Below are 21,095 nucleotides of genomic sequence, written 5' to 3'. Positions count from 1 at the left end.
TTTTAAAAACTTATCAAAATTTGTGAATTTTTGTGCAGCCATTTTAATATAGAGGATGAAAGAAAATACACTATATTTTAGCATATTATGTTTTATTATTTCAAGAAAGATAAAAACACAACTGAATCACCAAAAAAAGATCTATGCAGTGTATGGAGAAGGTTCTGTGACTGATCAAATGTGTCAAAAGTGTTTTGCAAAATTCTGTGCTGGAGATTTCTCCCTGAATGATACTCCCCAGTCGGGCAGACCAGTTGAAGTTGTTAGCAATCAAATCAAGACATTAACTGAGAACAATCGCCATTATACCATGTGGGAGATAACTGACATACTCAAAACATCCAAATCAATAAAGGTGTTGGTGAAAATGAAAAACATGTCTTTCATCTTATGGAAAAAACCATCTGGACTTTTTGGCCAACCCAGGACCTAGAGAAGCCCCATCTCGGGACCTGTGCCCATCAACCTGGAGCAGGCTGACGGACTCGGGTGCCAGACTTCCTGTGCTTGTCCTGAAAACGGGGTTCATCTGCAGCATCGGTCCCTGGGAGAGGTGTGCGTGAGAGGCAACTGGTTGATGTTTCTCTCCATCTCTCTCCCTCCCTTCCCCTCTGTCTAAAAGTAAATACATAAAATCTTTTTAAAAATTATTAGAAAATAAAAATAAAAAGATAAAAGGAAAGAAAAAGAAAGTAAACTCTACTGAAGGACAATTCTGGAAAAGGGACCAACACAAGCCACCTATCCCTTACCTCGGGTCGATGACCTCTGGGTAGGCACACACTCTCAGAGTTTTTGAATTTGAACCCACGGCGTACAAGCCACCGCCTGGGTGAAAAGCCACCGCTCTGACGGCCTGTGTGTCTTCCAGTGTGTTAATACAAACAAACTGCTTCTTTGATTTGTCGTCCTACGGAAGGAAGGAGTGCGGAAGTCATCCCATGAAAGAACTCATCTTTGTCCCACTTTAAATTCACCTGGACGGTCTTGTTCACTCTATGTCCACACCCTACAATCACATGTTCTTTCAAATGGCAAGTCCGAATTAACTCCAATCCTCCGCTGTTTGCTACTCATCCTCAAGTCTCTCTTCACTTGCTGTGACAAAATAGGAGAATATGCGTCCCAGCACTGAGCTGTCCTTAACCATCAAGGAGACATCTGGCCCACATCTGGTTCTTACGACAACAACAGATATCATTTGTGTTTTGAAAAGAAGGATAGAGAGGACTATTCTTTCATACTTTTAGAGTAAAAAAGAGTTTGCCATTATGTGCAGCAATGAATACATTAATATTTCAAACTGAAGTTGTGAAAAGCCCTTCTTCAAATTGTAAAAATGATTTGAATTTTTCTGGGAGGGGTGGGAGCTGGGTGGAGGAGGGCAAGAGGCGAAAACTGGAGGACACTGTCTGTCATAGTGTCAATAATAAAAATCATAATAAAAATTTAAAGCGAATTTAATGAGAACACTGAATTCAAGCCTCCTGTTTGCTTCTAACTGTCTCCCTGCCCACCTGCCACCTGCTCGGAGCAGGGCACGGTGAAGCAGTTCTGCACATAAGCTTTGGCCACTCCAGCGACTGCTGTCGTTTGAAGCCCCCCTGCTACCCTCACCAGGACTGACTGGCACGGGGACTTCCAGACTGGGTCCAGTCAACAAGTCCAGCCTGACCCTGTCCTGGTGAAGTCTAGTACCAAGTTCACACACGAAAGGAAACCATATCAGCTCGGGCTGCACCCTGAGAGCTCTGGGGCCGCAGCGACTGCGTCAACAAGGAGATGATGCCACTCACCACCTGAGCCTTAGCATATCCGTGCAATACATCCTCATGGGAGTAGGGGAAGCCTGATGTGGCCTATGTTTGTCTTATGTAACTGAGTGAATCCTTGTATTATTTGTATGGACCTATCCCACCAAAAATGCTACAGGTTCCAGTAATCCCTATACAAGAAATGTGACTGCTTGCCCAACAACGAACAGCATGGGCAGATGAGAGAAGAGGGGAATGACTGATGAAATGGTCTACAGCACATTAATAACAATTACTAAGATCTGCTTTACACTGGAAGTGGCAGAGCCACAAATAAACTTACTATTCTTCTCCCGTGTGCTTTAAACTTCTAAAATTTGTTGCCATTTAAAAAAAAAAGTTCACATAAAAATCTACATTTCTAGCTATTCTTGAAAACTGAAAGAACTGGAAATACCAGGCAAGCATTATTGTTTGTGCAAGGAACAAATATTCCCATGCACTTGACACAAAAACAGTCAGCCTCATTTGTCTTTGCTACCTGGGCGGCCCCTTTAGCACCTGAAATAATGAGTTTGTCCGCAGGGTTACACTGTGAACTATGGAAAATAAGACAGAGCGGGCTGTGCACTGGTTGGGAGGGAGGTCTGGTCCCCAAGCGAAAACGTGCAGGGATGCGAAGCCCCATGGCAGTGCGCATGTCATCGGGCCGGACGCACTGCAGGGCTCAGTGGGCAGTGCCCAGCCGTAGCTCGCTTTGGGCCATTAACAGGAATGCTCTGAAATGTGCTTTCTGAGGCGGCCTCTGCCCTCAGTAAAAGCTCGATCACCTTGAGATAAATCCCAGCACTAACAGTAATGATTACTTCTAAGCATGGTCCATTCTTTGAGCTAAGAATTCCTTAGCAAATGTTGCACGAACACGTCGAAACAAGGAAACCTCCTTCCCCGAAGCATTACCTCTTCCCCTCTTGATCTTGACAGGTTCCCTGAAGAATCTCCAAGAGGCGGCTTGATGACCAAATGATCTGATGAGCTGTGTGATTAGAAAATCAAACACAGTTTACTTTGAACATCAAAACAGAAACTAAATTAATTAATTTATCCATTCAATATCAATTTTTTGGGGGGGGGGCAAATGACCCTCACTGTCCCCAAAGTTACTCTCAGAGGCCATTTATGAAATGGCTCTGGACTCAGTGACACCAAGCATAGTTGTGAGGAGGGCATGAGGAGCCATTCCAGAAAAGAAATTAAGTCGAAGACTACAAATTTTATAGTGAAACGGCAAGTACCTTTCCCCTGCTTAGTTCCAGAATCCTGGTTGCTGTGATTAAATCCTACCCCAGGCAGGAACTTGAACTGCTGTTTATGAAAACCATCTGGCCCAAGAGGAAGCACTACCAGAAACTGACAGCTGAGGATCCCACTATAAAACAATGTTTCCATTTAATCACTTTTTTGTGAGGTCAGCAGGTGGACAGATCCATTCGTACACGCAGACCTCCCTTCCAGTCAACATCTATCGAATGTGTCACCCTTTACAGACAGCCAAGGAGTCCCATGTACTGGAAGAAAGCCTCCTAGATGAAACCCAGAGACAAATACAAACAGGAAAGGGAATTTATAAGAAGAGAGGCAATTCAGGAAACAAATGCTACAAAGACACAATTAAAACCCTTGGAGATCTAAGAGGAAATAATGAATCCAGAAAAAGATCTATAAATAATTTTAAGGAAAATTAGAGAATAAGGAAGAGCTTAGAAACCAAAAATACAGTAGTAGAAAAAAAAAAAACAAATCCAGAGTGGAAAAGTCAGCAGGCTTCATACAAAGGATCAGATCGAAATGGCATCAGACTTCTTAGCAAAAGCAGTGAAACAGAGCGATGCCTTTGAAACTCTGAGGAATGATTCCCATCCTATACTAACAAATCAAATGTGAAATACGCAGACATGCAAGGTCACAGAAACCTCCCCTCTGAGGCACCTCTTTTCCTGAAACTACAGGGGACCCGGCCGAGGGAGGGGAAAGGCAATCCCAGGAGGGCAGGCAGGGAAGCCCCAGGACTCTCCGTGCCTGAACACAGCAGCCTGGAAGCAAGGAGCATGAATCAGGCAGGGGTGTCCAAGGGGCAGAAAATGGAAGACAGAAAGTACCTTACATTTTTTTACTGTAATAAGAGGAGTTTTATAAATTTACGGTTCTGTCGAAATACCTGCAGAGAGTGTATGATAGATACTAAGAAAACCAAGCCTGTGTGCACACATACACACACACAAAATGAGGCAACTCCTGTCTCAGGAAAAACAGAGGGTCCCATGAATAGGAAATGTAATCATATCATATTGTACTACATGACCCAGGTATAAACAGCATTTATGAAATTCGCACTGAACACCTGATTTAAACAAAAACTGACATATATTGGAAAGGAGTAGACAAAGTTAGTGTGTTGTGAGTAAGGAATACAGTAGCTAAGTCTAATTGGCAGGGAATCAGTAGATAATAAAATTGTAATAGAAGCATGCTCTGGCAGGTGTGGCTTAGTGGATAGAGTGCCAGCCTGCAAGCCGAACAGTCATGGGTTTGATTCCCAGTCAGGGCACTTGCCCAATTGTGGGCCAAGCCCCCAGTAGGGGGCACACAGGAGGCAACCACACATTGATGTTTCTCTTTCTCCCTCCCTTTCACTCTCTCTAAAAATAAATAAAATCCTAAAAAAAAAAATCATGGCCACAGGTGGGCACGACAGGAGACACTCTTTCACTTTAGGCCTTGAAAAGTGCTCTGTATCTTTTTAAACCAGGTTTGTGTATTACTTTGATACAAATAAAAATTAAATTTTAAAACTTGAGTTCTACTTTTGGGAGTGTACAAGTGTTATAGGAACTATAATAAAGAAGCATATACTAGATAAACTTATGCTCTTAAGTATAAAACCAGAGTTTTTTATACTAAATACATATGGCTGATCCCTATAAGCATCCAGATGCCAAAAGGAAGTCATGCATTTTCAAATGAACCTCTCTCAGAAGTGATTAATGTCTAGAATAGATGAAGGAAATGCTCCTTAACTTTTCCTGCTGAATAATAAATTAACACTTGTTTATTTAATGATAGCAAGACAATCAATTCTCCCTGACCAAAGCCATCAAGACTGTCTTGTAGTAATCATTCCACCATGATATAAAACAACTTTTTGTGCCCTAGAAGTCTGAATGAGATTATTTGTTGAAAGGTACCGATAGCAAAGAAAAAAAGAAAGACAAAGAGAGAGGGAGGGAGGAGGGAAGCTAGAAGGGAGGGAGGGAAGAAGGGAGAGAAAAAGAGAAGGAAGGGAAAGAAGGGAAGGGAGGGAGACAGAGAGAGAGAGAAAGAAAGAAAAAAAACCAGAAGATAAAGCCTAAAACAGTATCATCTCTGAGTGAGATGGCTTACCAAAAAAATAGAATTGTCTTGGTGTGATAAGAAAGCAAAAGGAAAATGGGGGAATAAAGACTATTAAGAGACAAATTAGTAGAAGAGAATACAGAAGACTGAAGGTAAATTAGAAAAAAATTCGATAGGTACATGAGCTCCAAACATTTTTACTTGCAAGGCTCCAAAGAAAAGTTTGGATTTCTATACGTATTCCCATTCATTAGCAGGAAGATAACATTTCCGGGTTTCACAAAGCAAAGCACTCACACTTGGTTTCCACAAGGAGGAGGAGACTCCTCGAGAAAAGGGATGTGATTTGCTGACCCCGAGTTCCGAGGGGTGCTGGTGTAGACACCTGAGGCATCGTGCGGCAGTCTCTGACTGGGCTCTGGGGGCGGTGTAGCAAAACCAGCGATGGAAGAATGATTAGATCCATTGCCTTTGCTCCCGTTACATTGCTGGTTGACTGAGGATACCTCACTGCCAAGGCTGTCCATTCCAATATTTAATTCACCCAGCTTTTGAATGGACCTACAAAATAAAATAAAAAAAAGTATTTCAAAATATAAACTTAATCCTATTCCTAACATATAGAAGATTAAAAGTTTCATAAGATAATAAGTACATGCACGTATAATATATAATGTCTGGCAAGTTTCATCCTGAAAAGTTACCGTCTTCATCCCTGGCTGGTGGGGCTCAGTGGACTGAGTGCCAACCTGTAAACCAAAGGGTCGCCACCTCGATTCCCAGTCAGGACACATGCCCGGGTTGTGGGCTGAGTCCCCAGCTGGGGCACTCCAAGACAACCCACACACTGATGTTTCTTTCCCTTTCTCCCTCCCTTCCCCTCTTTCGATGAATAAATACATAAATAAATTTTTTTAATCCTTTCTATTTAAAAGAACGACTGAATACCAACCTATGAAGGAACTGTTCGGTGAGGTTCTGCGGCTGATCAGGACCGTCCTCCTGATTCACTCCTCCTTCGAGCAGCATCTGCTGGTATATCTGTCGCTGCTGCTCTTTCTGTTCCAAATGCTGCTGATAGCGTAATCTTTGTCTGTAATATTCTTGAAACTGTTCCGTTGAATCGCGGAGCTTAAAAATATTAGACAAATATATCTGAGCAGACTATGATGGACTATGTCCCTACTCAATAAGTGCTGAATAAAATAGCCAAAGAGCTCTATTTGACAACTAGAAAATACTTAATACATTGATTGCTCTTTGAATAACAACATAGCATCATTGCATCTCAGTGGTCAAGCAGACCAGTTCATTTCCTTTATACCACAGCAAGAGGCTGACCAAAATGAACGGCCGTCTCGGATCCTGGACTAACCCAAAATAAAAATACAAATTACAGTGGTCACAAGGGGGACATGGTTAGAGAATATGAATGTAGATAAATACTAATAAGAATCCATCTACATTACTTGAGAAAATACTGACAAGCTGCATTAATTAATATTTAATAAACACACTATTAGCCTTGCCCAACACACTTAATTTAACCATGTAAATGGTTTAATACATTACTCTAGAGAGCAACTTATAAAAATTTCCCTCAAAAACAGTATTTTAACTCAGGTTTCTAATGAAATAAATGTGTGTTAAACTTGGCAGTCCCAACATTCGTACTTCACTCCTCTAGAAGAGCTGGATAGCACTCCACTCACAGGACTTGAATATTAAACAGTGAATGCTAACACTGGCAAAGAAAGAGCCCTCCGCCAGACTGCAGTCTGGCCACATTACGTGGGTCATGCGACCAAACGATCATCTCCAACACTGGCCAACGATGACAGACAACTCACTTAACCAGGAGCCTTGTCCAGCTAACTAAAGCTAAAACTCTCCCTTTTCCAGGAAATAGTAACCATCCCCCTCTATTTCATACTTTATAGCAATAACTCTGAGACAAAATGATATGCCCTTTAAAAAATTTTCTTGTGGTGACATAAATGTAAAACTGTCATTTTAACCATGGCGAAGTGTCCGTGGCATTCACTGTACTCACCATGATGTGCAGTCCACACCACTATTTACAACATTTCCACCGCCCCAGACAGAAGCGCTGCCCGTGAAGTAGAAGTCCCCACTTCCCTTCCTCCAAGTCCCTGGTCATCGCCACCCCACTTTCTGTCTCCATAAATCTGCCCCGTCTAGATATTTCATATGACTGGAATCGAACAATACTTGTCCTTTTGTGGTGGGCTTATTTCACTCAGCATGACGTTTTCAAGGGTCGTCCATGTTGTGCATGTCAGAACCTCATTCCTTCTTACGGCTGAACAGTATTTCATCATATGATACAGCACTTTTGTTTATCCATTCACCTGCAGGTCGGTATCTGTGAATTCTACCTTTCAGCAGCTGTGAATAGTGCCGTTATGAGCCTGGATGGACAGGTATCTGTTGAGTCCTAGCCTTCACTGAGGTTGGGGGCACGAGGAGTGGAATTACTGGCCCACATGGTAACTCTGTGTGCAGAACCACCAGATTCCAGCCTGCAGTGTATGAGACTGCAAATTTCTCCACCTCCTCACCAGCGCTTGTTATTTTCCGCTGCTTTGACTGAAACCACCCGAGTAGTTGGGAACTTGCATTCACTGTGGTTCTGATTCGCATCTTTCTAATGACTAGTGATATCTGGCATTTTTTCATGTGATTATTGGCCATCTGTAACTATTCTTTGGAGAAATAAATGTCTATTCAAGTCCATTCTTAAAGTTAGATTGCCTTTTTGTTGTTGGGTTGTAGGACAGGCGCACCTCAGAGATATCACAGGTTCGTTCCAGACCACTCCAACAAAGCAGAAGTCGCAACAAGGCAGGCACAATTCTGCTCTCCCAGTGCACACACGAGTCATGTGTACACTGTACTACAGTTATTAAATACATAATAACATGTCTAAAAAAACAAGGTACACGCCTTAATTCAAAATATTTTATTGCTAAAAAATGCTGTCATCTGGGCCCTTCAGCAAGCCATAATCCTTTTGGTGCCAATAGTTTATTGATGCAGAATTGCCACAGACTTTCCATTTGTAAAAAAATGCAGTACCTGCGAAGCATAATAAAACGGTGTCTGCCTGTAGTTCCTGCATATTCTGGATATTAAGCCCTTACCGGATATGTAATTTGCAAATATTTTTCTCATCTTGTAGGCTATCTTTTCATTTTCTTGAAAATGTCCTTTGATGTACAAAAGTTTTAAATTTTGATAAAGAACAATTTACCAATTTTTATGTTTGTTGCTCATGCTTCTGGTATATCTAAGAACACACTGCAAAATTTTTTAGAAGGATTTTTTTAGAAAGATTAGTGTTGACTCTGCTTTAAGGATTTGGTAGAATTCACCAGTAAAACCATCTGATTGGACTTTTCTTTATTGGGAGATAATGATTATTGATTCAATCTCTTTACTTGATATAAATCTGTTGAGATTTTCTACTTCTTGAATCAGTTTAGGTAATTTATGTGTTTCTAGAAATTTTTCCATTTCATCTATACTATTTAATTTTTTGGCTTATAATTGGTCGTAGTAGTCCTCTTATAATTCTTTTCATCATTTTAAGGTTGATAGCAATGTCCTGGTTTCATTTCTGACTTTACATATTTGTGACTTTTCTCTTTTTTTCTTTGTAAGTCTAGTTAAAGGCTTGTCAATTTTGTTAATCTTTTCCAAGAATTAACTTTTGGTTTTATTGATTCTCTCCATTGTTTTCCTGGTCTCTATTTTATTTATTACTCTTTTAGTGTTCATTTTATTTTCTTTAAGATTTTATTTACTTATTTTTAGAAAGACGGGAGGGAAGGAGAAAGAGAGGGAGAGAAACATCAATGTGTGGTTGCCTCTGGCGTGCCCCCTACTGGGGACCTGGCCTTCAACTCAGGCATGTGCCCTGACTGAGCATAGAACCAGCAGCCCTTTGGTTTACAGGCCTGCACTCAATCCACTGAGCCACATGAGCCAGGACTACTCTTCTAATTTTTATTACTTCCTCCCTTCTGCTAGTTTTCAGCTTGGTTTGCTCTTCTTTTTATACTTCTGCAAGGCATAAAGTTAGATTACTGATTTCAGATTGTTCTTCTTTTTCTTTTTTCCTAATAATTTTATTTATTTATTTTTTTAGAGAGAGGGGAAGGGAGGGAGTAGGAAAGAAAGATACATCAAAGTGCGAGAGCTACATCAACCGGTTGCCTGTTGCACCCCACCAACTGGAGACCAGGCCCACAACCCAGGCACGTGCCCTGACTGGGAATCAAACCTGCCACCTCTCAGTTCGCAGGCCTGCATTCAATCCACTGAGCCACACCAGTCAGGGATCATTCTTCTTTTTTAATGCAGGCATTTACAGCTATATTTTTCTCCCCTGAACACTGCTTTTGGCTGCATCCTTAAAGTTTGAAATGTATGTTTTGGTACGTCCTTTTCGTTTTCTTTACTTTTCAAAAATTTAATCTTTATTGCGGTTTTTTTTTTACCATTACCATTTAGCCTTTCTAGTTTCATTCTACTTTGGTCAGAGGAGATACACTGTGTAATTAAGGTCTTTAAAATTTTTTTTGATTTATTGAGCTTTGTTTTGTGTCCTAATACACGGTTCATCCTGAAGAACACTGCACGTGCACTTCGTGTTCTGCTGCTGCTGGCGTGCTCTGCAGATGTCTGTTACGTCTGGATGGTTCAGGTACTGTGATGGTTAGGTACTGTGGTTCAAGTCCTCTGTGGTCTTCCTGACCTTTGGTTTAGGTGTCCCACCCATTACTGCAAGTGGGGTGTTGAGGTCTCCCACTTATACCTCATAACTGTCCATTTCTCCCTTCAACTCTGTCAGTGTTTGATTCATTTATTTTGGGGTTCTTTTGTTTGGTACAAATATGCATTTGTATTTTTAATAGCACTTTTTCTACTTCACTCTTAATATTTAGTTGAAAACAAAAATTTTATTCAATTTATTAGAACTACCTGCTATTCACCCATTCTAAGTGGCATAAAAGATAAAATTTATATCCTGTTTTATAATTTCCTTTCCAAAACACCACAGAAAAGTAGTTTGGAACTCTAAAAGCTTAAATAAAAGTATTATTCTTTTTGTTTAATTCATTTAAGTATTACTCCATATTATAGATGTTACAATTTTTGTTCATTAAATCTAAGTAGTAAAATATAAAACATATATCTTAAAAAAACAAGCTATCTATGTTTAGTGAGTTCAATCACTTGAGTCCTAAAATATGTAACATTAGTGCCAACTGTGATATTTTAGACTATTAATAAATTCACCTGTTGTAATCATCCAAAATGACTAGAAATAATATATTTTCTTAAGAGAGAGGGGAGAAAAGAATAAGCTAATTAGTAAGAAAATCTAGATCTTCTGTCTCCTACTCCCAAATATCAGAAAACGTTCTTGTAAATTCTGTCCAAGCAAATACCATTACTTCTTACAAAGGGACTAACTCTAAAAGACATGGCGTAGTAAATATCACCTCATTCTTTTCTTGCTTAACTGGCCCTGGATTCTGCGTTCCATTTGCAGGCTCTTTTTCGGACACTGAACTCGGGCCCAGGATCTCACTGCTGATAGGCCGCTGTGCCTCAACAGGTGTATCGCTTCTTCCAGAAAGGTGCAAGAGAACAAAAAGGTAGGGTGAAGGAAAATATATTTCAGTTAGAGAATTTTTTATTTAAAATAACATTTAACATTTGATATGTCAGACAATACCAAAAATACAGATTTAGGGTTCAGGAAAGCGGAGCTAGTCATTTTCACAAGGACACCATCAGCTGGGAGTCTTGCACTCGCAAGGACCTAAACATGCACACACACTCACACCCAGAGGATGAGGTAGAAAGGTCGGGGAGGAGTCTCCAGCCACTGGCTAAGTGTTTATCAAAATGCACACAAATGTATTTTTTAATTTACCTTTCTTTTCTTAAGCACTCTACTTAAAAGGCTTTTAAAATAGGATGTGCTTATAATAAATGAGCACTGGATTATTCAGCAAGGAGGCCTCCCATCTGAAATAAGGTGTGTGGCCTTGGGCAAATCACCTACATTCTCTGTGCCTTAGCTACAGCTATAAACTGGATAATAGGCTGGATAACCTAATGCCTAAATTCTCTTTATGAACTCTCAAGCTGTGATTTTTTTTATCCAAACATTAATTTTTTCCTCCAATATGTTCCAACAAAATTTAAAAAACTGTTGAGACTTTTCTACTAAAATTTTTATTTATTTATTTTTAGAGATGGGGGAGGGAGGGAGAGCGATAGAGAGGGAAAGAAACATCAGCGTGTGGTTGCCTCTCGCACGCTACCTACCTGGCCCGAACCCAGGCATGTGTCCTGACTGGGAACTGAACTGGCAACTCTGGTTCATATGTGGACACTCGATTCACTGAGCCACATCAGCCAGGGCAACTGTTGAGTTTTTACTAAAAGGCTTTCTCTGGTTTATCTGCAGTTAGCATAAAAGCTAAACATGCGCCTGGCTGGTGTAGCTCAGTGGATTGAGTGTGGGCCTGCAAACCAAAGGATCCAGGTTCCATTCCCAGTCAGGGCACATGGCTGGGTGCAGGCCAGTTCCCAGCAGGGGACACACAAGAGGCAACCATACATTGATATTTCTCTCCCTCTCTCCTTCCCTTCTTCCCCTCTAAAGATAAATAAATAAAATCTTAAAAAAAAGAAAAGCTAAACATGTATCTTTCCAATATTTTTAATGTATACTAATTAGTAAGCTTGATACCTTATGTCAGGGTGTTCTTAATATTCTTTTAAAATACTAGCAATTTCTATTTTTCATAGTTACGCTCTGTTCAAAATTTATAATAATTACTATCATCCAAAGATGATGAATATCGCAGTCATTTATACAAATTACCTAATGGTACAAGGCATCATGGAAAAAAGTATAAAAGTAAAATGATCTTTGCCTTTATGAACTTTGATTATGATGTGGCCCCATAATGGACTCTCTGGACAGAAGTATGTAAAACATACCAAAATATAGGTCTGGCCCTGGTCAGGTAGCTCAGTTGGTTAGAGCATCATCTGGATACTCCAATGCTGAGGTTCAACCCCAGGTCAAGGCACATATAAGAAGTTAACGAAAAGGCCTGCCTGGTGTGGCTCAATGGACTGGGTGCTGGCATGTGAACCAAAAGGTTGCTGGTTTGATTCCCAGTCAGGGCACATGCCTGGGCTGCAGGCCAGGTCCCCAGTTGGGGGAATGCAAGAGGCAACCAACTGATGTATCTCTCACACACCGATGTTTCTCTCCCTCTCTTTCTCCCTCCCTTCTTTCTCTGAAAATAAGTAAATAAAATCTTTAAAAATAAATAAGTAAACTCAATTCTAAAAAGTAATGAATAAACACATAAATAAATGGAACAACAAATCAATATTTCTTTCTCCTTTCCCCTCCTTCTAAAAAAATCTAGTTTTTTATTTTTGGTGTATTTTTTTTTTTTTTTTTATTGTATGAGGGTAGGAGGGGGAGAGAAAAAAATGGATAGGTGCCCTCCTTTTGTTCTGCTCACTGAGCTACACCAGCCAGGGAGAGACTGTGTAGAATTTTTATTCTCAAATTTATACTCCTCTATAGGTTCCAGAATTTCCTCAGGGCACACATATTGTTTTTATAACCAGCAAAAGAAAGAATAACACAGGACAAAAATAGAAAGATTTTCCCTGATAATTTTAATTATCAAAATTGAAACACCCTTTGTAAAGTTTTAAGGAAGAGCTTTCAACTAAAGGAACGTGAACACTAAGAAAACACACTGCCCCCCCCCCCACATATACACACACACACAACAATTAGATTACCTCACACTCACGGAGACTTCTTAACTCTTTTATGAGCAAAAGCTTACCGTTCAGGGGATTCTTCATAAATACTGTGACATTCTGTATTCTCAAGCATGAGACTTCTACTGAGGTTCTGTGCCCCCGGATAATGGAAGTTAGCAAAGGAGTGTGACATTGGGGAAGTTTTGTTCCCAAGGTCTGAGATTCTCTTGTCGTGACTGGTCAGCCCGCAGGTGAGGCCGTCTAACGCAGGGTTCAGCGAGCGGGTCATGTAGGCATCAGCTGACTGCGGCCTTCTCATTGGAGATGACGGATAGGGAGAGAGTTTGCTGATAAGAGGAGTCAAAAGATCGGCGTATGCAGCTTTTGTGGGTTTCAGCAGTTTGTCGACATGAATATTCAGCATTTTCTGTTCAAAAGCACAAGAGAAGACCGAAGATGGGAGATTCTGAAGCCATGACAATAAACTCAGATCCAAATCGTCACAACCATTACCACACAAGAGGTCGATGCCAAGGAGTACTTCGCTTTCCGTAATTTCTTCTCCGGTGGCTTTACTTTGACAAAACTCTACGCAGCATTCATAAAGGAGGCCCTTCATTACAAGCTGAAATAAACGATTGTTGCTGGCTTTAAAACCAGCCTCACTCAGCTTCCTGTCGGCAGGGATGAATTCTGCAACCATGACACACGCCTCTTCAAAACAGTGCACCCGTGCGGTGCTGGGGTTCCAGTCCTTAAACTCGGCGTGGTTGGTCAGACGAGGCAGAGTCAGAAGCAAACAGAGCTTGCTGTAGTCGTCTTTAGAAGGACAGTACTCTTCCAGGGCGTGCAAGCACTGCACAGCCTCTTGCATGGTGAACTCCAGCTGCAAGGAAAACGTAAGTTATCACTACAAAGAAAGACACTGAGAGACAGGAACAATGAAAGTGTTTCATTCAAACACAGAGATACTTTGCCTACTTCCATCAACGATTGAACTGCAAAAGGATAACCTCCGGTGTCACAGAATCCTCATAGAATTTTTAGAATATTTAACAACTTTCAAGTCAGAAACCAAAATGTTTTCACTACTAAAATGAAAAGATTAAATAATTTTGTCAGTTAGCACATGAAGCTTTCATCTATACAAATGGTATTATAATTCAGACTTGACTATTATTTTTTAAAACATGCAATCTTTAAGGGTAACAACTGAGTTTTCTAAAAACGAGAACTGCAGCCTGCCAACATTCAATTGTCTCTGTGGCTATCACACCAGTTTCATCCAAAAGGCAAAAGGGCCATTCTCAAAACCTGTGGTAAGAATGTTTGTACGGGAAAAGAAAGCAAATCAAGAGAAGGACCATCTTACAGTCCATGTGCTACAAGAACAGTATAGAGAACAAGAGGAGGCTTAGCTGAGAGACAAATTACAATAATTTGTATAGTAAATATTATCATAATGTCTAATAAGCTTTTATCTTTTAATTTTTTCCCAGACACTTTTAATGATGTAAGGAAACTTACAGCTAACATATTCCAGCTTCTACAGCTTACATATGGGAAAAGTTAGGATGCAGATTTAACCAAAGAAATTCAGTTTGTTAGTGACAAAGAGAGAATAAAAATTAGGCCTTTTGACTTACAGTCCAGTGTTCTTTCCACTTCTAAACATCATTATCTGGCAAACATTTCTCTATTATATATGAAAGTCCGCACTGTAATTTCTCTATGGTTTATTGCAATGACACATACTGGCACTTAATAAAAGTTTCATTGGTTTTAGATGTAACCATAATAATATTTTAAAACTAGAAAAGTAATCCTCTGGTCAGAAAGAACTTAATATCATTGAATTCATACTGTCATAAAGACAATCATTTGATCAAAAACCCACTTCCGGATCAAAGGAAATACGAAAAGACAGAAAGAAGAGGTGCACACAGTCTACTCCAGGGACACGAAAATAAGCAACGCGCTCCAGTCACTGGGTCGCACATCCACTGCTACCGAGGCCGCCGTAACCAGCAGGGGAGCATGGCTCTCCAACTGGCCGGCCATTCATTTATCACCTCCGCCTCAATCGTGGGATGAATTTGGACGTACGACAGGCAGAAAGCACTACGACCATAAAAGAGCAGATCTTACCCCATCCCAGCTCACCAAAACTTCGACCACTCATGATACTAATCTTTCGTGAGAGTGAATGAAACACTGACGGCTGAAACAAGACTAGGGCGCAAACCTTCAGGAATAAAAACCTTACATGCTGGGGCTCCTCTTCTGCTGACATTGCGTTGTTAACACATAAAGCTTCTAAAAACTTCTGCTTCAGGATAATGTAGCGGAACCTATGAAAAGTAAAGAAAGCAATTAAAATGATTAAAAAGCTGAGTTATAGCGATGTCCAGGACTGAAAATGAAACCCAAGTTCCATTTTCAAATGGAAGCAAATCAAACCAAGTGTGTCTGAAAGAAGTAGTTATTTCTTTAAAAACAAAGGATGTTTTAAAAATAACTTTCCAATATCTCAGAAATCAAATGTACCTACAAGTTACTGTAAATACCATTGTTTTCAGGAATTCTTAAAAATAGTTTCTAAAGCTTATCACATTGAAACCATAGTAAAAATTATTTCAGTAGCAAATAATCACAATTTAATACTCAAAGAAAGGATTTCTACTTCCAAAATTAATTCTAACCAAAAATCACGGTTTTATGGAAGATGTCAAATATAACCTTATATAAGATCAAAATCCTCTATACTCACAATGTTTTTGTTTTCTCAAAATATGACTGTTTTTCTTTTCAAACATGAGAACAGTCTAATACAAAAAAGCTGAAAGAGTAAGGAGAAATAAACAACATTTCTAAAAAGGTCTTAAAATAACTAAAGACTTAACGTTTTTTAGCAGAAATTTTCAGGAAGGAAAGGGGAAAGCAAAGAGTCTTTGACCTAAGAACCCAAAAATGCTGGATGCCTTAAGCGCTCTAATGAAAAAGTATTTCCAAGAACTGAAAGAAAATAATAACAAACCTTCATTCTTTCAACCATTGTTGTGGCACAACTATGTGTCCTTTAAACACCAAATCCATGCTTTCAAAAGGAGGGCCAACGAATAAACCACATGAAATACGCACAGTGTTCACCGAGGCCACACGTGAGGCCAATAGGACTAGAAAGGGTGGGAAGAGCAAGGAAAGTCTCCAAAACACTGACTCTTGGAAGACGACCAGGAGTGTGCCATGTAAAGGCAGGAGGTGATGAAAGGAATGGGACTCCAGATAAAGGAAGAAGGCACCGAAGCAAATGGGTACCAACAGCATGGTGTGAATGCAGGCCCCAAAAAAGAAAGGTTCCACTTCTGCTAATGGCTGAGTCACCTGTACCTGACTAACCTTTCTATACAGGTAAATGACAAAACCTAGACAAAACAAAAAACCCCAACTGTTAGAAGGCCCTGAGAAACAGCAAAAGCTGGCACAACTGGAGGGATGTTAGTCCTTGGACAAGGGAACTTTCAGGGCTGATACTCGAGGGTAGAAGGCCTTCCAGCTGAGGACGCCCCACAGTCCACAGGGTGTCAGCTCCAACTCAAGCACAGAGCTGCAGTTTGCCGGCTTGAGAAGTCGGCAGAGTGTCTGGCACTGCCGGAGCAGCTGGAAAACAGGGAGGGGGAGGGAATCCAAAAAAGGAGGAAGCCGCCATGAGAGATACACCAAAATCTATTGTATAATCTGCCCAAATCCTTGGCTGTCTCTGAAACTGCTGAAAACCAATGAAAAAGAAAAACTCTTGTTGCCAGAGGTGGGGAATGGATGAAATGGGGGAAGGGGGCTGAAAGGCACACACTTCCAGTTATAAAATAAGTCAGTCTGGGGGTGCAATGTACAGCATGGTGACTATAGTTAATACTGCATTGCGTATTTTAAAGTTGCTAAAAGAGTAAATCTTAAATGTCCTCATAACAAGAAAAAGAATTTGTGACTATGTAGGGGGATGGATGTTAGACTAACTACGGGGATTATTTTGCAAATATTGAATCATTACATAGAACTTCTGAAACTGTCAATTACATCTCAGTTTTTAAAGAAATCTTGAAGACACCTGGCTGGTGTGGCTCAGTGGGTTGAGTGCTTGGCCTGCACACCAAAGGGTCACCAGTTCGATTCCCAGTCGGGGCACATGCCTGGGTTTCAAACCAGGTTCCCAGTAGAGAGCACACAAGAGGCAACCACACATTGATGTTTCTCTCCCTTTCTTTCTCCCTCCCTTCCCTTGCTCAAAAAAAATAAATAAAATCTTTTAAAAAATAAAAATAAATCTTGAAGGCAGGCAGAAAAAAAAAGAAACATTACATACAAAAGAATAAAGATACAAACTCAGCTAACTGTCCAAAGTAATGGAGGCCAGGAGACAACGAAATGACAGTTGTAAAATCTTCCCACTATTACGAAGAAACAACGGCTTCGGTCATGGCCCTTTTGACTTTCTGGACATAGATGCTGTTGACTAAGTAGGTTATGTATCAGATTCAACTAATTGAAGAGCATGCAACGTGTCCTGTGGAAGTGCCCTCAACCAATGGAAAAATCAACCAATGGAAAAATGAACAGTCTTTTTTTTTTATTGTTTATTGTTTTCTTTTGCTAAACTTCTACCAGTGATAAGATATTTAAAACTTCAGGGGAAATCTTACCTTTTCTTGTCAAATTTTTCCATACATTCTAGAGGCTGAATGAACTGAAGAACTTCATCCCACTGACCATCAAGGATTAGCTGCCTATATGAAGAAAAAAATCCACGTTATTTGTCAAATTTGGGTTACACTAATTAAAAGCAGAGTAGATGACAAGATAGTATTAAAGCTTCAGCCTGAAGTCTGTAACGAGATGGACTTTTTACTTGGTTCCTCAACCACTACAATAAAATAATTTTTCCACAACTTACTTGTAACAACATATCCTATACAAGAAGAATTCATGAATCTTTTAAACTCTTCATTCTAATATATATGTGTTTTTACACATATGTTAAAAAAATGGGACTAAATCTAAAAACTCCTTTATTGCCCTATGCATCTTACAGTTTGAAAGCTATTCTCTATCACTCAGAGGCCAGTGTGTGGGTGTGTTCCTGCCCATGTTTTCTCTACTGGGGGCAACCTGGCAGTGTCTGGAGACATTTTTGGCTGGCACGGCTGGAGCGCTGCTGACTCCCGCTGGGCACAGGTCAGAGATGCTGCTGAACACCTCACACGCACAGGACACCCCCTCCCCAAGCACACACGCCACGAAGGATTATCTTGCCCGAAATGTTAATAGCACAGAGGCTGACGAACCGGCTCTGAACTGGGAGTCCTCGATCTCTGAGGCATTTAGTGCCACAGCTTACACTCTGAGAACAAACATAGGAAGGATTACGGTTGGGCTCCATCCTACTCTAGGTTCTATTTGAACTTCCAAGTTAGAAGGCATTTCCGTTTCAGCTCTTCCTTTATAATAGCAGTTTCCCGCCTTTTGGATTTTTAGAACAGTAAATTTTTAAAAGGAAGGGATGAGCAGGGGAATCTACACAGGACTGTCGACTTTTCATTCTGTACAGCAGAAATACCAATAAAAAGCAACCACTGTATCATAATCATTTTATAAAGGAACATTAAATATTTATAAAGGTAGGAAGGAGGCAATTTCAAAGGCCAGCCCTTTAAGATGAATACTTCTAGTTACATGAAAAACTTACTATTTTATAATTCCATGCATTTCCCAGCAGACCAGCAAAAATTCCTCACAAACCAACAGGTTCCTGGAGGGGATATTTGAAAGTTGCAGCTCAATTTCAGAAGCAGCAGCGTTTGGAAGGCAGGGCCACGGTGATACCGCCTGGGGACTGGCGCCTGGCCTTCCTGCTGCCTCAGCTCCCAGGAGCTCCCTGCTGTCGTTCTTTATGCAAATACAGGGGCCGTGCAGGGGCGGAGTTCCAACAAACTCGCCTACCATCACAAAGCTTTTTCTAAAGTTCCTTTTTCATGAATTAGGGACACTTCATTTCTTAAGGCTTTCCAAGTCACAGTGCCACATGTCCAAGATCCTGTGCCTTTTGTCAGGGACACTCGGCATTTTTATCACACAAGCATAAAACACAGTTCTCTCCAGAAATTTGAGTTTTTCTTTTTCTGTCCAAGTTAGGATATATTTAGCTTTCCACTTTGGCAAACATTAATTCCCTTTTGCTCTGCAATCCAACCTCCAAGAATCTTGTTCTAATCCAAGGTACAGAAAAAAGATGCTCGGTAGAGCATTTATTTAAGAAAAATTGAAAACGATTTGTCTAAAAACAGAGAAACCATTAGTATATTAGGAAAATTGAAAAAATTTAAAGCATAAAGTTGTTAATCACACAGAGAATCCTTACGGTGTTAATAGATAAAGCAGGACACTGAACTATAAATGCAATATAATCGCTGTTACTTTTAATGTGCACAGAAAATCATCAGTAGCATGTCTGGACGGTGGGTGATTTCAGAAATACATTATCCTTCTGGAGTCTCCGCTTCCTTCACCAAATATTTTTTACGACGATGCCACATCCACAAGGTCACTCTACCTCTTGTTTTCTTTTTTTCTTTTATCTCTTTTTTTTAATGGAACTCTAGATCTCACTACTGAAAATATTCTACAGAAAACATTGTTTTGTAAATGTTCCAATATAGGCAATTTTTTTACATTATACTTATGTACCCTTTTCATGACTATAAGCATCGACTTGAATTATACATTATTACCTTACTGATACTTAACATGTCTTTAAAGGAGCTACAAACCTCGTAGTACTAATGAATTCGTACCTCAGGAAAAGCATATCATCTGAAAATAGGCCGTTTATGACCCCACTTTCCTTCTCGAGAGCCAACATACTGATGTGAAGCTTCTTTGAATTCAGGAAGTCTAAAATTAGCTTAATGATTTCCACCTCTTTTACATTCACTGTTTCTTCAGCCGTCATGTTGACAGTCTAAATATTAAACAGAACAAAACAAAAATTAGTGCTATTGTTTTACTTCTCAGTGTTATTAACTGGAAACGACACATAACTGGTTTTTTGGAAATATTTAGCATAGATATTTTGCACAGTGTAACTGTAATACCAAAACCAAGTCATCCTCTAAGGTGTAATAAAGGTATGGCTATGATGTTTTTAAAGTCCTTATCTTTGAGAGGTGCACCGTGGAATAATTACAGATTGGCTGATATAAAGTCTGTGATTTGTTTCAAAATAATACAAGAAGAGGGGAGTGGGAGGAGAGAAAGATCAAATGATAATCATAACCACTGAAGCAGGGTAATGGGAAATGGCGGTTCATTTGCTGTGGCATGTTTGTGTCTTTAAAAATTCATATGTTCAGCCCTGGCTGGTGTGGCTCAGTGGATTGAGCGCCAGCCTATGGACTGAAGGGTTGCCAGTTCAACTCCTGGTCAGGGCAGGTGCCTCGGTTGCAGACCAAGTCCCCGGTTGGGGGTGTGCCGGTGGCAACTGGTAAATCTCCCACACATCAGTGTTTCTCTCCCCTTCCTTTCTCCCTCCCCTCCTGTGTAAAAATAAATAAATAAAATCTCTTTTTAAAGAATGTACACACAAACACATATACAATAGTGCCTCTTATCCGCAGAGGATCTATTCCAAGATGCCCAGGGGATGCCTGAAATCCCAGCAGTACTGAACCCTATATACACTATGCTTTTCCTATACATACAGACCTTTTCACTTAAAGGAAGCATGCTACAGCTCCTCTTCGGCACATCGAAATTGTCAGCGTCACCACTCTCGTGCTCTGGGGCCGTTAGTAAGTAACATAAGGGCTACCAAAGACAAGCCCTGAGACACTGCCAGTCAGTCTGACGACCAAGACAGCCACCAAGGGAGTGCCAGGCGAGTAGCGTGCACAGGGCGAACACCCTGGAGAACGGCGGCTTGTGCCCGGGCGGCTGCAGCAGGGCTGAGCGAGAGTTCACCGTGGCACTAGAACAGCGCACGATGTAACACATGAACGATTGATTTCGGAAATTTCCAGTTAATATTTTCGGACTGTGGTTGACTGCAGGTAACTG

The 21,095-nt window shown here is 40.4% G+C and overlaps 1 protein-coding gene across 2 annotated transcripts in view; it reads right to left on the bottom strand.

Annotated features, from left to right (window-relative positions):
- WDR47 (WD repeat domain 47) overlaps window positions 1–21,095 on the bottom strand; it is a 43,126-nt gene that overhangs the window by 10,834 nt on the left and 11,197 nt on the right. The window contains exons 2-10 of one of the 2 annotated variants that reach the window (XM_037152486.2): window positions 19,835–20,001; window positions 17,687–17,770; window positions 15,253–15,337; window positions 13,070–13,872; window positions 10,679–10,805; window positions 6,100–6,278; window positions 5,445–5,708; window positions 2,715–2,790; window positions 753–910 (exon numbers count right to left, since the gene is read on the bottom strand). In XM_037152486.2, the coding sequence (XP_037008381.2) occupies window positions 753–910; window positions 2,715–2,790; window positions 5,445–5,708; window positions 6,100–6,278; window positions 10,679–10,805; window positions 13,070–13,872; window positions 15,253–15,337; window positions 17,687–17,770; window positions 19,835–19,992 (1,934 nt within the window). In that variant the 5' untranslated portion in view covers window positions 19,993–20,001. The remainder of the gene's footprint in view (window positions 1–752; window positions 911–2,714; window positions 2,791–5,444; window positions 5,709–6,099; window positions 6,279–10,678; window positions 10,806–13,069; window positions 13,873–15,252; window positions 15,338–17,686; window positions 17,771–19,834; window positions 20,002–21,095) is intronic. The other variant, XM_037152487.2, reaches the window with a different exon arrangement.

The sequence above is a fragment of the Artibeus jamaicensis genome, unplaced genomic scaffold (assembly GCF_021234435.1).
Source record: "Artibeus jamaicensis isolate MK-2021 breed Jamaican fruit bat unplaced genomic scaffold, CSHL_Jam_final scaffold_1689, whole genome shotgun sequence".
In the NCBI taxonomy this organism is placed as follows: Eukaryota; Metazoa; Chordata; class Mammalia; order Chiroptera; family Phyllostomidae; genus Artibeus; species Artibeus jamaicensis.
Note: the sequence above shows the minus strand (reverse complement) of the source record. Positions and strands in the feature narration are given on the sequence as shown.